The 15,526-nt window shown below is 42.9% G+C and overlaps 1 protein-coding gene across 1 annotated transcript in view; it reads right to left on the reverse strand.

Moving 5' to 3' along the window:
- Nucleotides 1-12,928: 12,928 nt before the first annotated feature.
- The window catches only part of PCSK6 (proprotein convertase subtilisin/kexin type 6), a gene marked incomplete in the record, with an annotated part of 362,327 nt that continues 359,729 nt past the window's right edge, over nt 12,929-15,526 (reverse strand). Inside the window, 1 exon segment of the mRNA XM_030189752.1 lies at nt 12,929-14,702. Within this exon segment, the coding sequence (XP_030045612.1) occupies nt 14,605-14,702 (98 nt within the window).

Below are 15,526 nucleotides of genomic sequence, written 5' to 3' on the forward strand. Positions count from 1 at the left end.
GCATGCGCGCGCTTTGACACATCAAACTGCGCGACTGGTGATGACGCGCATCCTACGCAAACGTACGCAAGAGCTGGCGAGCTAATGGAACGCGGAAGCCCCTTTATGATCCAGGGCCCGATTCTCAAGACTCCGAGGCTACAAGCAGGAGCGCCTATACAAAGCGATTACATAAAAAAAAAAAAAAAACCAGGAGCTGCTATGACGTCAACAAGTTGAAGCCATTTAGGTTGATCTCTGTTTCCCCTTCGCCGTGCAGCGTCGTTACCTTGCACTCAATACAAAGCAAATAAACAGATATGAGCTGCTGCGTCCACGTTGTCGTTCTTTATTGTTGGTAACATTTTTATTTAATGTCACTTATATTTTCAAATATGCCGGCTTGTGCAGCACACGGATGTACGCAGAGGAAGTATAATAACGGAATAACTTTTCCTAGGTAGTCATTCGTTATAAATCGATTTCAGTCTGTCATTTGGAAGGTGGTTTATAAGGACGCCCTAACACTTATATTCGTGCAGATTTTTTTTTTTCTCCTGGTAAAGGGCCGCTAAAACAGACAAAACGTTATGAGAGTCAAGTGCTCAGCATTCAGAATTTCTCTCTTTGTATTAACTTCATGACATTTATATGTCCCACATTCAACACGAATTAGGTTGAAAGCTGGGAGCATTTAAAATCTTCCTCTCTTCCCCTCCCCCCCCCCCTGCTTACATCAAAAGAAAAAGATGGCATATGGGAACTTGCTCCTTTCTTTTTGTGTATTACAGTGGTATAGTATAAAAATGCACTTCCTTTTTTTTTTATTTATTACTACTATTTAGTTATGCATTTGTATCTCACTTCCTCACCTATTGATAGGTTCAATGTGGCTTACAAGATTGTGGAGGTTATCAATAGAAATCAAACAAAATAAAACATGGAAAAGAAAATAAGATGATACCTTTTTTATTGGACATAACTTAATACATTTCTTGATTAGCTTTCGAAGGTTGCCCTTCTTCGTCAGATCGGAAATAAGCAAATGTGCTAGCTAACAGTGTATATAAGTGAAAACATTCAAGCGTTACTATGACAGTCTGACAGGGTGGGTAGGAAGTATGCATGGGGACATCAAAGCATATCATTGATATTCTAACAGGATGGGTGTGGATAGGTGAGGGGTGGGGTGATCAACAGAGACATACAGCTTTATGGTTTATAACGGGCTAGGAACCCCAGATCCTTGTTAAATCCTTTCTGTTGGGTGTTAAAATATTCAATCATTCTGACTTCAAAGGTCTTACGTTCTTGTATGGTTTTAAAGTTACCTTTCAGGATTCTCACTGTGAAGTCACTGGTACAGTGTCCTGGTCCTGCAAAATGCTGACCAACAGGGGTATCATCTTATTTTCTTTTCCATGTTTTATTTTGTTTGATTTCTATTGATAACTTTAAGAGTGGACTAACACAGCTACCACACTCCTCTACTTAAGATTGTGGAGGTAATTGGCTACACTTGTATAGAGCAGACTCTGTAGTAGATTTGTAGCAGTTTAAACAGGTTACAATTTATATAGGACAATGAGAATCTATAGTAGATTTGTTGCAGTCTAAAGAACAAGAGTCTGCAGTAAATTGGTTAAAGTTTGTATAGAACAGGTTACAAATTATATTTTAACAGTTGAAGATTGAAATACAACTATGTAAAATTAAGAAGAGATAAAAATAAGAAAAGATAATTATACATGTATGTTTGTAGTTTATTAAACAGATTGGATATAACATTCCCTTGAGAAAGCTCTGAGTGAAACGTGGCTGCACGTTGGGAATAAAGAAGACGTTTAAGGGGTTTTTAAATCACGATGCACTAAGACACGGCCCATGGGTGTTATGGAAAGGACTCAGTCCACAAACCAGCAAAGATAAGTAACATAGTAACACAGTAGATGACGGCAGAAAAAGACCTGCACGGTCCATCCAGTCTGCCCAACAAGATAACTCATATTTGCTGCTTTTTGTGTATACCCTACTTTGATTTGTACCTGTGCTCTTCAGGGCACAGACCGTATAAGTCTGCCCAGCATTATCCCCGCCTCCCAACCACCAGCTCTGGCACAGACCATATAAGTCTGCCCAGCACTATCCCCGCCTCCCAACCACCATACCCACCTCCCAATCTTGACTAAGCTCCTGAGGATCCATTCCTTCTGCACAGGATTCCTTTATGCTTATCCCCGCCCCCAACCACCAGCCCCGCCTCCCACCACTGGCTCTGGCACAGACCGTATGTCTGCCCAGCACTAGCCCTGCCTCCCAACAGCAGCACTATCATAATAGCATGTGATAAGAAAAGGAAGGGATGAAGGGATAGAACTTGATTATTCTATATCTAAACCAACCACCTACTAATCCCTCTAAACTGATTATATTAGCCATATTATCATATTTTTTTCTTTTTCATTATGTTATGTAAATTATTCCACAGACATATCTTCCTTAATTCTTACATTGTAATATGTTAATTTAGAACAAACCTCTTACTCTGTTCATAACTATATCTTTTGCAATATAATGTAAGCCACATTGAGCCTGCAAATAGGTGGGAAAATGTGGGGTACAAATGTAGCAAATAAATAAAATAAATAGTGCTGTAATGTTTGGCGGCTGAGTATCGACTCCATACTCATTTTATGGTAAAGGCACTACAGCATTACTGAGCACTGCAAGTTAAAAATTTAAAAATATAACGCCTGTTCTATTAAGTGAGTTTCTGGTGGAATTGTATAAATTGACTAAATTACCAACACCAGGTTATATATAGTGGATCCCTAATTGATTCAGTGATTATCAGCAATACAAATTATGTAGAACAATTAGGGCCCTGTTCATTAAGCCACACTGTAGGCACACTAATGCTAGAGCCACCCATATAGTCCTATGGGTGTCTCTAGCATTAGCACATCTACAACAAGTCTTAGTAAACTGGGCCCTAAGAATCTGTAGTAGATTGGTAGCAGTTTGAACAAGATTACAACTTGTGGAAGAGTGGCCTAGTGGTTAGAGCACTGGTCTTGCAATCCAGAGGTGGCCGGTTCAAATCCCACTGCTGTTCCTTGTGATCTTGGGCAAGTCGCTTAACCCTCCCCAATGCCTCTGGTACAAACTTAGGTTGTGAGCCCTCCTGGGACAGAGAAATATCCAGAGTACCTCAATGTAACTCACCTTGACCTACTACTGAAAAAGATGTGAGCAAAATTAAATTAATATTTAAGATTCTACATGGAATGTTAATGTTGCTATTCCACTAGCAACATTCCATGTAGAAGCCTGCCCTTGCAGATCAGCAATGCAGCCGTGCAGGCTTCTGTTTCTACGTACGTGCAGGACATCAGACTCACAGAAACAGAAGCCTGTGCGGCCACCACATTGCTGATCTGCAAGGGCAGGCTTCTATATGGTGGAATGTTACTAGTGGAGGAGTAGCCTAGTGGTTAGTGCAGTGGAACATGGAGTGTTGTGCAACCATTTGAGATTCTACATAGAATGTTGCTAGTGGAACAGTGGCCTAGTGGTTAGAGCACCAGTCTTGCAATCCAGAGGTGGCCAGTTCAAATCCCACCACTTCTCCTTGTGATCTTGGGCAAGTCACTTAACCCTCTATTGCCTCAGGTACAAACTTAGATCTTGAGCCCTCCTGGAACAGAGAAATATCCAGAGTACCTGAATGTAAATCACCTTGAGCCACTACTGAAAAAGGTGTGAGCAAAATCTAAATAAATATATGGAATGTTGCAACTCTTGAAGATTCTACATGGAATGTTGCTACTATTTGAGATTCTAGATGGAATGTTGCTAGTGGAGGCATGGCCTAATGGTTAGAGCACAGGTCTTACAATCCAGAGGTGGCTGGTTCAAATCCCACTGCTGTTGCTTGTGATCTTGGACAAGTCACTTAACCCTCCATTGCCTCAGGTACAAACTTAGATTGTGAGCCCTCCTGGGACAGAGAAATATCCAGAGTACCTGAATGTAACTCACCTTGAGCTACTACTGAAAAAGGTGTGAGCAAAATCTAAATAAATATTAACCAAAGTTTTTAGCGGATATTATGATAGGATTTTTGTGTTTGTATTTGTTTCAAGTAAGCAGTGTTAAATAATGAGGGAAGGGCTTCCTTCATGGAGAAGTTCTGTCCAGTGTAAGCCTAAATGTGCCAGCTGGATGGTGATGGCAGAAGGAAAGCAAGTTAGGACTACTACTTATCATTTCTATAGCGCTACTAGACATATGCAGTATTGTACACAAACATGAAGAGACAGTCCCTGCTTGACAGAGCTTACACTCTAATTAGGACACACAAACAGGACAAACAAGAGATAAGGGAATATTAAAGTGAGGATGATAAAATAAGGGTTCTGAACAAGTGAACAAGGGTTAGGAGTTAAAAGCAGCATCAAAAAGGTGGGCTTTTAGCTTAGATTTGAAGACGGCCAAAGATGGAGCTTGACATACCGGCTCAGCAAGTCTATTCCAGGCATATGGTGCAGCAAGATAAAAGGAACGGAGTCTGGAGTTAGCAGTAGAGGAGAAGGGTGCAGAAAAGAGAGATTTACCCAGTGAACGGAGTTCCCGGGGAGGAATGTAGGGAGAGACGAGAGTGGAGAGGTACTGAGGAGCTGCAGAGTGAATGCACTTGTAGGTCAATAAGAGGAGTTTGAACTGTGTGCGGAAACGGATAGGAAGCCAGTGAAGTGACTTGAGGAGAGGGCTAATATGAGCATAATGACACTGACAGAATATTAGTCGTGCAGCAGAATTTTGAACAGATTGAAGAGGAGAGCGATGGCTAAGTGGGAGACCTGTGAGAAGCAAGTTGCAATAGTCTAAGCGAGAGTGATGAGTGTGGCTGAGGGTTCTGGTAGTGTGCTCAGAAAGGAAAGGGCGGATTTTGGTGATATTATAGAGAAAGAAATGACAGGTTTTAGCAGTCTGCTGAATATGTCCAGAGAAGGCAAGACTGAATATGTGCAGAGGAGGAAAGGGAGGACTCAAAATAACCTGTTCCTTGGCTGGGCTCTAGTATTACCATATTGAAAATGCAACAATACCATGCCTCTTTGGTTATGTTCCACTAAGTTAAATGATTAAGTGACTTTCTTGAAAGGACTGTATCAACTTTGGATGCATGACTAGGGACACAAACATACACTTATTTATTCAATATCACAATTCCTCATGTACAGCCACAAAACAACCTTTTAAGGCGGATAGTGTTCACAATCGACCAGTGTAAGCCATCACAGGAACAAAATATAAGAAAACCAATGGACTGCATTAGGGGCTTATAGCCCATGTAGTTATATTTCAACAAATAAGAGATCTACATGAAACTAAATATCTATTTTTATTTTGACTTATAAAACCACTTGTCCCTGAAACATGCTCAAAACAGAACAATCCATTTCTGCATCTAAAATGTGAAGTTCTACAAATGAGATGAGGTGAAGATGTGATTCCCATGTGCTCCAATAAAAGGAGAGTTTAATTTTACTTCCATTTAATTTCAATATATTCCATTCTTTATAACACCACGTTTCCCAAGGCAGATTACAACAACAGTTAAGATTAACCAACCAGGAAACAGGATATCCTCACTGAAATTTAGCCCCATACATTACTGTAATGTATAGAACAGTGTAGAAAAATAAGCACAAAATGCAGAGTTTATAACTGCTGTTTCTACTAGCTACAATAATTTTTGAGGGGTTTTAGTGATGCTCAATTTTTATTTCATGATATTTATATCTAGATATGGGAAGCTTTGAAATAAATTAAAAACCTGACAAGTTAAAAAAAAAAAAAACATTTGTCCTTTACTTTTTAAGACACTGCCTATCCACCTGGATCAGCTTTAGACTTTTTTTTTTACAGATGGACCATGCGTAGGCAATCCCTTATTTTTTAAATAATCTTTTTGTTATTGTTTTCAATAGTGTTTGCTATTGTTTTGGGTGAACCACTGTGGTCAGCAAGCTCCACTTACTGGCTTCAGCCCATATAATGGGCTCAATAGGATCACCCCGCCTCCTGTTTTTATCCAGCCTCCTTGACACATACCACAGTAAGCACAGCGCAGAAAACTGGCCTCCCAAAGCAAACAGAATGCAAATTTTATGAGCACTAGTAAAGCAAGAGCAAAGGGGAGGAACTTGGACTTAGGAGTCCTTTTACAAAGCATTGGTAAGCCCAATGCGGGCTTACCACACGCTAACTTTGGAGTATCGCCGGCCCAGTGTGCCCGCCCAGCAGTAGTTCTGACTCGAGCATGCGCTATTTCCAGTGTGCTGTAAAAATGGTATTTTAAATAGCGTGGCACTAACCCAGCAGTAATTGGGCATCGCCGCACAGTTACTGTTACCATAGGAGCCCTTCTTGCCACCTCAGTGGGTGGCGGTAAGTGCTCCCCGCTACATGGCCATGTGGGAAGTTATCTTGCCGCATGGCCCTTTTTTTTTGTGTGTGTGTGTGTGTGGGGGGGGGGGGCTTTTTACACGATGCAGTAAAAAGGGCCCTGGCGCGCTGGAAAAATGGCCCCCTGCCGCTACTGCAGGGCCCTTTTTCCCACAGCTTAGTAAAAAGGATCCCTTAGTGCGCACAAGGGCTGCGCTTAACGTGAAACTCCTGTGCACATGCGCCAAGCAAAAAAAAAAGTGCAAGAGCACATCAGCACCCTTCACCCGCCATTACTATAACTACACTATGGGTTTATATTCTGCTTATTTCAACATATAATTCTAAGTGGATTTGACCAACAGCAACCTCAATAGTTGAGAGAAAATGCCATAATACTTAGTTCCATAATAAGAATTACATTACTCAACTGGAATCATGCCTGTGAACATAAGAACATAAGTGTTGCCATACTGGGACACTTCGAAGGTTCATCAAGCCCAGCATACTGTTTCCAACAGTGGCCAATCCAGGTCACAAATACCTGGCAAGATCCCAAAAAAGTACAATACATTTTATGCTGCTTATCCCAGAAATAAGCAGTGGATTTTCTCCAAGTCCATTTTAACAATGGCTTATGGACTTTTCTTTTAGGAAGCTATCCAAACTTTTTTTTAAAGCCCGTTAAGCTAACTGCTTTTACAACATTCTCTGGCAACAAATTCCAGAGTTTAATTACATGTTGAGTGAAGAAATATTTTCTCAGATTCATTTTAAATTTACTACTTTCTAGATACATTGAGTGCCCCCTAGTCCTAGTATTTTTGGAAAGAGTAAACAAGCGATTCACGTCTACCTGTTCTACTCCACTCATTATTATAGTTCCGCTCAGCTATCTTTCCGCCAAGCGGAAGAGCCCTAGCTGCTTTAGCCTTTCCTCATAGGGAAGTCGTCTCATCCCCTTTATCATTTTCGTCACCCTTCTCTGTATCTTTTCTAAGTCTACTATATGTTTTTTGAGATGCGGTGACGAGAATTGCACACAATATTCAAGGTGCAGTCGCACCATGGATTGATACAAAGGCATTATAACATCTTCATTTATGCTTTCCATTCCTTTCCTAATAATACCTAACATTCTATTTGCTTTCTTAGCTGCCGCCGCACATTGAGCAGAGGGTTTCAATGTACCATCAGCGATGACACCTAGATCCCTTTTCTGGTCAGTGACTCTTAATGTGGAACTTTGCATTACGTAGCTATAGTTTGGGTTCCTCTTTCCCACATGCATCACTTTGCACTTGCTCACATTAAACGTCATGTGCCATTTGGACACTCAGTCTCGTAAGGTGCTCTTATGATTTAACAACTTTGAATAACTTTGTGTCATCAGCAAATTTAATTACCTCACTAGTTACTCTCATCTCTAGATCATTTATAAATATGATAAAAAGCAGCGGTCCCAGCACAGACCCCTGGGGAACCCCACTAACTACCCTTCTCCATTGAGAATACTGACCATTTAACCCTACTCTCTGTTTTCTATCTTTTAACCAGTTTTTAATCCACAATAGTACACTAACTCCTATCCCATGACTCCTCAATTTCCTCTGGAGTCTTTCATGAGGTACTTTGTCAAACGTCTTTTGAAAATCCAGATACACAATATCGACTGGCTCACCTTTATCCACATGTTTGTTCACCCCTTCAAAGGAATGTAATAGACTGGTGAGGCAAGATTTCTGTTCACTAAATCCATGTTGGCTTTGTCTCATTAATCCATGCATTTGAATATGCTCTGTAATTTTGTTCTTTATAATAGCCTCTACCATTTCTAGTCTATAATTTCCTGGATCACCTCTGGAACCTTAAAAATCAACATTATGTTGGCCACCCTCCAATCTTCCGGTACCATGCTTGATTTTAAAGATAAATTACATATTACTATCAATAATTCTGCAAGTTCATTTTTCAATTCTATCAGTACTCTGGGATGAATTTGCTGCTCTTCAACTTGCCAAATTGCACCATTACATAGTCTAGGTTTATAGAGATTTCATTCAGTTTCTCTGACTCGTCAGCTTTGAATACCATTTCTGGCACCGGTATCTCTCCCAAATCTTCCTCAGTGAAGACCGTAGCAAAGAATTCATTTTATCTCTCCGCTATGGCTTTGTCTTCCCAGAGTGACCCTTTTACCCCTTGGCAGGGCCGCCGAGAGGGGGGGACAAAATTCCCCGGGCCCGGGCCTCCAGGGGGGCCCGGCGCCGGAGTTCCACCCCGCCCTCCGTCAGCAGGACCTCGCACCTCCTGGGGCCCTGCGGCGCTTCCTTCCTCGTTGCGACGCTCTCAGCTTCATTTTTCCCAGCCGCCCTGCATTTAAAAAGTTGCAGCGGCGGCGAAAACGCAGGCTCGCCTCTTCTTTAAGCCCTTCCCCTTTTCTTTCAGCGGCACTGATGCAATTTCCGGTTTCCGCGAAGGCGGCACAGTAGTGCACGCTGAGAGAGAAGGGGAAGGGCTTAAAGAAGAGGCGAGCCTGCGTTTTCGCTGCCGCTGCAACTTTTTAAATACAGGGCGGCTGGCCTGGAAGGAAGGAAGGGCTGTCTCTCGTTCTCTTCATTTGTGGGTAGCATTTTTTATTTATTCTCACTTATATTTTGAAATGTGCCGGCTTGTGCAGCATAGGAATGTACACAGGGGAAGTATAATAACGGAATAACTTTTGGTAGTAATTTGTCATTTGGAGGGGCTGTTTATAGGGACTCCCTAGCACGTGTTGTATTCGTGCAGACATTTTTTTTTCTCCTGGTAAAGGGTCACTAAAACAGACATCATTTATGAGAATCAGGTGCTCAACACTTAGTTTTTATCTACTTATTTATGACACTTATGTGCTGGAAACCTGAGGGCATAGCTGGGGCTGGGAACTGAAACTCGGGGGAGGGGGTGAAAAGGGGGGTAAGTTGGGGCAAGTCACTGGACATGGAGGGAGGACAGGGAGCAAAGGAGAATCACTGGGGATGAGTAGGGAGGGCAGGGGAGCGAGGAGAGTTGGGATGGATGGAGGGGAGGGTAGGAGAAATGCTGGACATGGAAGTGAGGGAAGACAGGAAGGAGATGCACATGGATGGAGGAGAGAGGAGAAATACTGGATATGGATGCAGGGGAGGGAAGAGAGGACATGAGATGAACATGGATGGAGGGGAGGGGAGGAGAGAGAGGATAAATGCTGGACATGGATGGAGGAGAGGGAAGAGAGAGGAAGGAGATGCATCCTGACGGAGATGAGGGAAAGGGAAAAGAGGAGAAAAACTGCACATGGCTGGAGAAAATAGGCAAAAGCTGGATCCACTCTATACCTCTTCCAGTCAAGTCCGCGGAGGACCCAGCTTTTACCTATGGATGTAGGGTAAGAAATGAAGAAGAAAGGAAGAAAGTAAAGAAATAAATGGAAAGGAAACCCTGGAAGTGGAGTTAAGGGAGCAAATAGAGAGCAGCAGAATCAGAGACTGGGACCAACATGATCAGAAAAACAAAGTCACAAGACAACAAAGGTAGAAAAAATCATTTTATTTTCATTTTAGTGTTTGGAATATGTCCAATTTGAGAATTTACATCTGCTGTCTTATTTTGCAATGTATAGCAATGTTCTGTTTTTCTGGTATTGTGCTGCATGCAGAATCTGTATGCTAATTTGGTTTCTGTCATTTTGGGTATACTGGGGAGGGGTGGGTGGGCTCTGAGAACTGGTCTGCACAGCTCCCTGCAGTTGCTAAGACTGGCCCTGTCCGTCGTCAACCATCTGCCACCAGGCCGGGCCCCCTGCATTGAAATCACAGTGCCTCTCACCTCTGTGTGAAAGCGCTGCAGGCAGCAGCAGATCGCCTCCCTTCGGGCTTCCTTCCCTCTCTGTGTCCTGCCCTCACGGAAGTTACGTCAGATGAAGGCAGGACACAGGAAGGGAAGGAGGTCCGAAGGAGGGAGGCAATCTGCTGCTGCCTGCAGTGCGTTCACATGGAGGTGAGAGGCACTGTGATTTCAATGCAGGGGCCCGCTGGTGCACGGAGGGGGGACGGGTGGTGGGGGAGCGGTGGCAACCTCGGGGGGGGGGGGGGGCCTGGGGGTGGCCTTGTCCCGGGCCTGGCCCAGTCTCTCGGCGGCCCTGCCCCTTGGTCATTGTAATGGAATATTTTAAAGATTGTTTTTCAACTCTGCCTTGACCGACAAGTGCACTCAGGGTCTTTATTTTTGATTAGAAGTAATTCTGCTTGTGTGAAAGGTAAGACACAGCTCTAATTAATTTGGTATGTGAAGGGAGAGGTGGAGCCTGTTTCGAGTTCAGACTGGCCACCTGGACTGAGAAACATGTGACCACATTCCAACACTATGGCTTGTTTAACTAAACAGAGAAATTCTCAAACATTCTGTAATTTTCCTTAGCTCTGAACTTGAGTTCTAAGCCTAATAGAAAAAGGGAGTTTCTGTCAGTGAAATGGGGAGCTTGTCTGTTAGTAACGTACATACTGGGCAGAGAACCATACTTCCTTGTCAAAGATACTCCTGGCTTTCACTGTGAACAGAGCCCCCCCCCCCCCCCCCCAAGCTGATAAAAGCCTGGATGATTGATTTAAGGACCAGTGATGTATGTATAGATATGATGTATGTATAGTGTATTATTGCTTCTTTTCCTGGTCTAGAAACTCCTAGCATTGCTTGGATGTAGGGACCGGTGATGTAATGTTTCTTTTTCACTATAGATAGTTTCTTTTCAGTTATACAGCATAATCATTGTGTATCTTAGACAATAATGAACCTCTAATAAAAGTCTCATTTACCTAATACAAATCCCAAAGAATCCACAGTAATTACTGAGTAGTCTATGTCAGTGAGGCAGGCTGTAAAACCAGGGCAGAAGAGTCATCTAGCGGTCCAAGTGATTCTTTTCCCACATGTTTGCAGGCTCAATGTGGGTTACAATATACCAAAAAGGCTATCGCCAGACCAATAGTTATACAAATACAATAAATTGTGGTAGTCAGAAAGGATAGAAGGAACAGGGTATAAGGGAAAAAGGGTAAAAGGTAAGAGAGTCCAAAATGGTCCATATATATGCTGTTTTGAAGGACTTTAGGTTTTATGTTGAATCCTGGGGGTAGGCCTTCCGGAATAGGCTGGTCTTCAGTAATTTCCTGAAGCCGAGATGGTTTTGAGTAGTTTTGACAGCTTTTGGCAAGGCATTCCATAATTGGGTGCTGATAAAGGGAAAGGATGAAGCGTAAGTGGATTTATATTTGAGACCGTTACAGGTAGGATAATGGAGATTTAGGAATGAACGGGATGTGCTTGAAGTATTCCTGGCTGGAAGATTGATCAGGGTGGGTTTTTTTTGTTTTTTGTTACATTTGTACCCCACGCTTTCCCACTCATGACAGGCTCTATGCGGCGGGCAATGGAGGATTAAGTGACTTGCCCAGAGTCACAAGGAGCAGCCTGTGCCGGGAATCGAACTCAGTTCCTCAGTTCCCCAGGACCAAAGTCCACCACCCTAACCACTAGGCCACTCCTCCGCTTCTCCAGAAAGAATTTTGTGGAATATTCGTATCCTTGATTATAAAAGTAGGGTAAGCAGGTTTCATTAGAATTTTAGGCTTTATTTTAACACCTTTAACATGCAGTCTTGCTAGAGGTAGAACATGTACTGTGGTTTAAATACAATCCAACACCGACAAGCTCGAGTGGTCATCCAAAGCAGAGCAGAAATTTGGCGACTGTTTTGAGAGCTTTTCATCAAACTTCGTGAAGTTATGTTACTACTACTTTCTATAGTGCTACTAGGAATACACAGCGCTGTTGTACACATTATATGCAGGTACTTTTCTCTGTCCCTAGAGGGCTCACAATCTAAGTTTTTGTACCTGGGGCAATGGAGGGTTAAGTGACTTATCTAAGTACATATGCACCGCCATACTGGGAAAGACCAAGGGTCCATTAAGCCCAGCTTCCTGTCTCCGACAGCGGCCAATCCAGGCTTCAAGAACCTGGCAAAACTCAAAAAAAAATTAATAATATTCAATGGACTTTTCCCTCAGGAATCTGTCCAAACCCCCTTTAAATTCCGTAAGACCAGCTGCTGTCACTACATTCTCCGGCAACGAGTTCCAGAGTCTAAGGTCAGAAACACCTCAAAGCCCACTGCACTAACCATGAGGCTACTCCTCTGTTCAGTTGTGTGATGAGAACGGCAGTCAATGGAAGGTGTACAGTTAGCTGAATAGACCCCTCTGGGCATCTCAAATAGATTTTGCTGTTTCCAAATATGTACAATGGTGACTGCTAAGCATTTCATGAAAACTCGGTGCCAGAGAGAGGCCAAAAGACACACAAGTATTGACAGTGTTGAGTTATGAAAGGTACTTTCAATGAGTTATGGTTATTAAGGCAGCTACATCTCTCTTGATCTCAGTCACCTCTGAAAGAAGCATAGAAACACTTGCGATGGAATGCAAATATTTTATTAGGTTGTAGATTTGGCATGGAACTGATCAGAGTTGTGTGTCTGATTGCTGACCTGTTACCAGCTAACTTCCTTTACATTTTTCACTGAGTTAAGTGTCGGTGGGTGGCTGTGTGGAGAAGTATAATAAAAATTAAATGAATAAACTAGTAACTTTAGAATATTTTGATAACAACAAAAAAAAATACTGTTCCAGCTTTATAAAAAAAACAGCAGCACTGGATTTTGCTGCCTGAGGAATACATTTTACTTTGTGTTATATTTTGAAGGGAAGAAAGGGTTCTGAAATCATACAAATCAGAGTAAAATATCTGCTTTACAAATTTTCAGGGGACACTTAAATGTTAATGTCAGGGGTGACGTAGCAGCAGTCACAGACAGAACATATAGAAAAGTGTAATTTTGTTCATACAAAAGCAGCATATGGAGAAATGCACATTACACTGTATAATTAACTTAAAAAAAACCTCCCCCCCCCCCCCCCCCAAACAGTGCTCCATACGCTTTATAGACAATGCAGTAAAACAGACAATTAAGAGTGACAAGATACATATACGCAATTATTTAACAAATTATAAATCTTTCAGGATGTGGTTCATACTGTCGGAGTTGGCACACGGCTACTGACTGGTGTCTCCAATGTGGATGGGGGCGGGTCATTTCCAACAGGAAGACTCGGGGCATTTTGGGAGCTACTCCATCCATCCTATGACTGTAGGATACACCGGTTATCTACATGGGTGCCCACAGCAGAATCCTATGCAATGGCTTTCCCATTATTCCGAAGAGCAGCGGTATGGGAACGAGTGAACAAGATCTGATGCCTGGATAACAACTGCTTTAAACTGCGCTAAAACTCAAAATGTTAAGCGGTATATCAAGTTAATAAAATCAAGCCAAGCCAACTTGGCCGACAACAGGAACAATCCATGACTGGCACTGACTGAAATGAGTTGCTGTGAGTTGGTATTATTAGGCACTTGGGATCCACAGTTATTGCAAAATATGTCCCTTTCCCAAAATGCAGGTCCAATAAAAAAACAAACAAACAAAAAAAATCAACCTTGGAGAAATGTTTTATGGTAACACAAGGAACCACCAAAGCAACCTGTCTTGCAAAAGGTGTACAAAACCCAGTTATCATCACAAACTGCCTGTCCTAGGGAGCTTTGTGGATAAATAGCATAGTTTTCAAACTTTTCAGCTAGGATTTTCTGTTCTCCCCTTGGGATCTCAGACGTATCTAACAATGCTCTGTGAGGGCTCCCACAACTCTAGTCAACACATCCAACATCAGTATTTTTACTGCGTCACTCGGACAAAGGAATTTTGCTATTACAGGAGATTAGGTTGCTTCGTATCATAGTATTAAACATTTCACGGTATGAGAATCACTAGGTTTTGGTTTTTTTTTCCCTAGCAACACTTTTTTTTTTTGTTTGTTTTAGAGTAAGAAGGGCTGTACCTAGAGGTTTTGTACTACAGAATACAATTGTTATAAAACTCATTTATAGTGATATTAAAGCTATCAAACTTAAAAGTGATATTCACCCCAGCACCATGTAGAAAATTCTCCCCCACATGAAGCAACCCTTTGTCCCAATGGTTCGGCAAAAGTAAACATGTGGAACTTTGTTGCGCCTCGTCTCCCATCTTCCCTACACCGCTAGGAGGCAGGTCTGGCAGCAGAAATGTATAAACAGCTTCCGCTCGCACAGCAAGTTGATCTTCACCATCTCACAGAACGTCTCATCAGCTGCAGAAAAACAAGAGAAATAAATATAAATCATAAAAGGATATGCAAGACCAGAGCATTTTTCTTCTAAGCAGATAAGACGTCTACATCAGATGGTATCTATTTAAGTCAAAGATTTAAACCAAAGTCATAATTACAGGCCAGTATCTCAGCACGGCACGCGCTACTGCTGCAGGCGCAATTAAAGGCCACTCCCCTAGCACAGCACACACTACTGCTGCAGGCGCAATTAAAGGCCACTCCCCCAGCACAGCACGCACTACAGCTGCAGGTGCAATTAAAGGCCACTCCCCCAGCACAGCACACACTACTGCTGCAGGCGCAATTAAAGGCCACTCCCCCAGCACAGCACGCACTACAGCTGCAGGTGCAATTAAAGGCCACTCCCCCAGCACAGCACAAACTACTGCTGCAGGCGCAATTAAAGGCCACTCCCCCAGCACAGCACACACTACTGCTGCAGGTGCAATGAAAGGCCACTCCCCCAGCACAGCACACACTACTGCTGCAGGCGCAATTAAAGGCCACTCCCCAGCACAGCACGCACTACTGCTGCAGGCGCAATTAAACGCCACTCCCCAGCACAGCACGCACTACTGCTGTAGGCGCAATTAAAGGCCACTCCCCAGCACAGCACACTCTACTGCTGCAGGCACAATTAAAGGCCACTCCCCAGCACAGCACGCACTACTGCTGCAGGCGCAATTAAAGGCCACTCCCCAGCACAGCACGCACTACTGCTGCAGGCGCAATTAAAGGCCACTCCCCAGCACAGCACGCACTACTGCTGCAGGCGCAATTACAGCCCATTCCCCCAGCATGGC

This window comes from Microcaecilia unicolor, chromosome 1 (assembly GCF_901765095.1).
Source record: "Microcaecilia unicolor chromosome 1, aMicUni1.1, whole genome shotgun sequence".
Taxonomy (NCBI): Eukaryota; Metazoa; Chordata; class Amphibia; order Gymnophiona; family Siphonopidae; genus Microcaecilia; species Microcaecilia unicolor.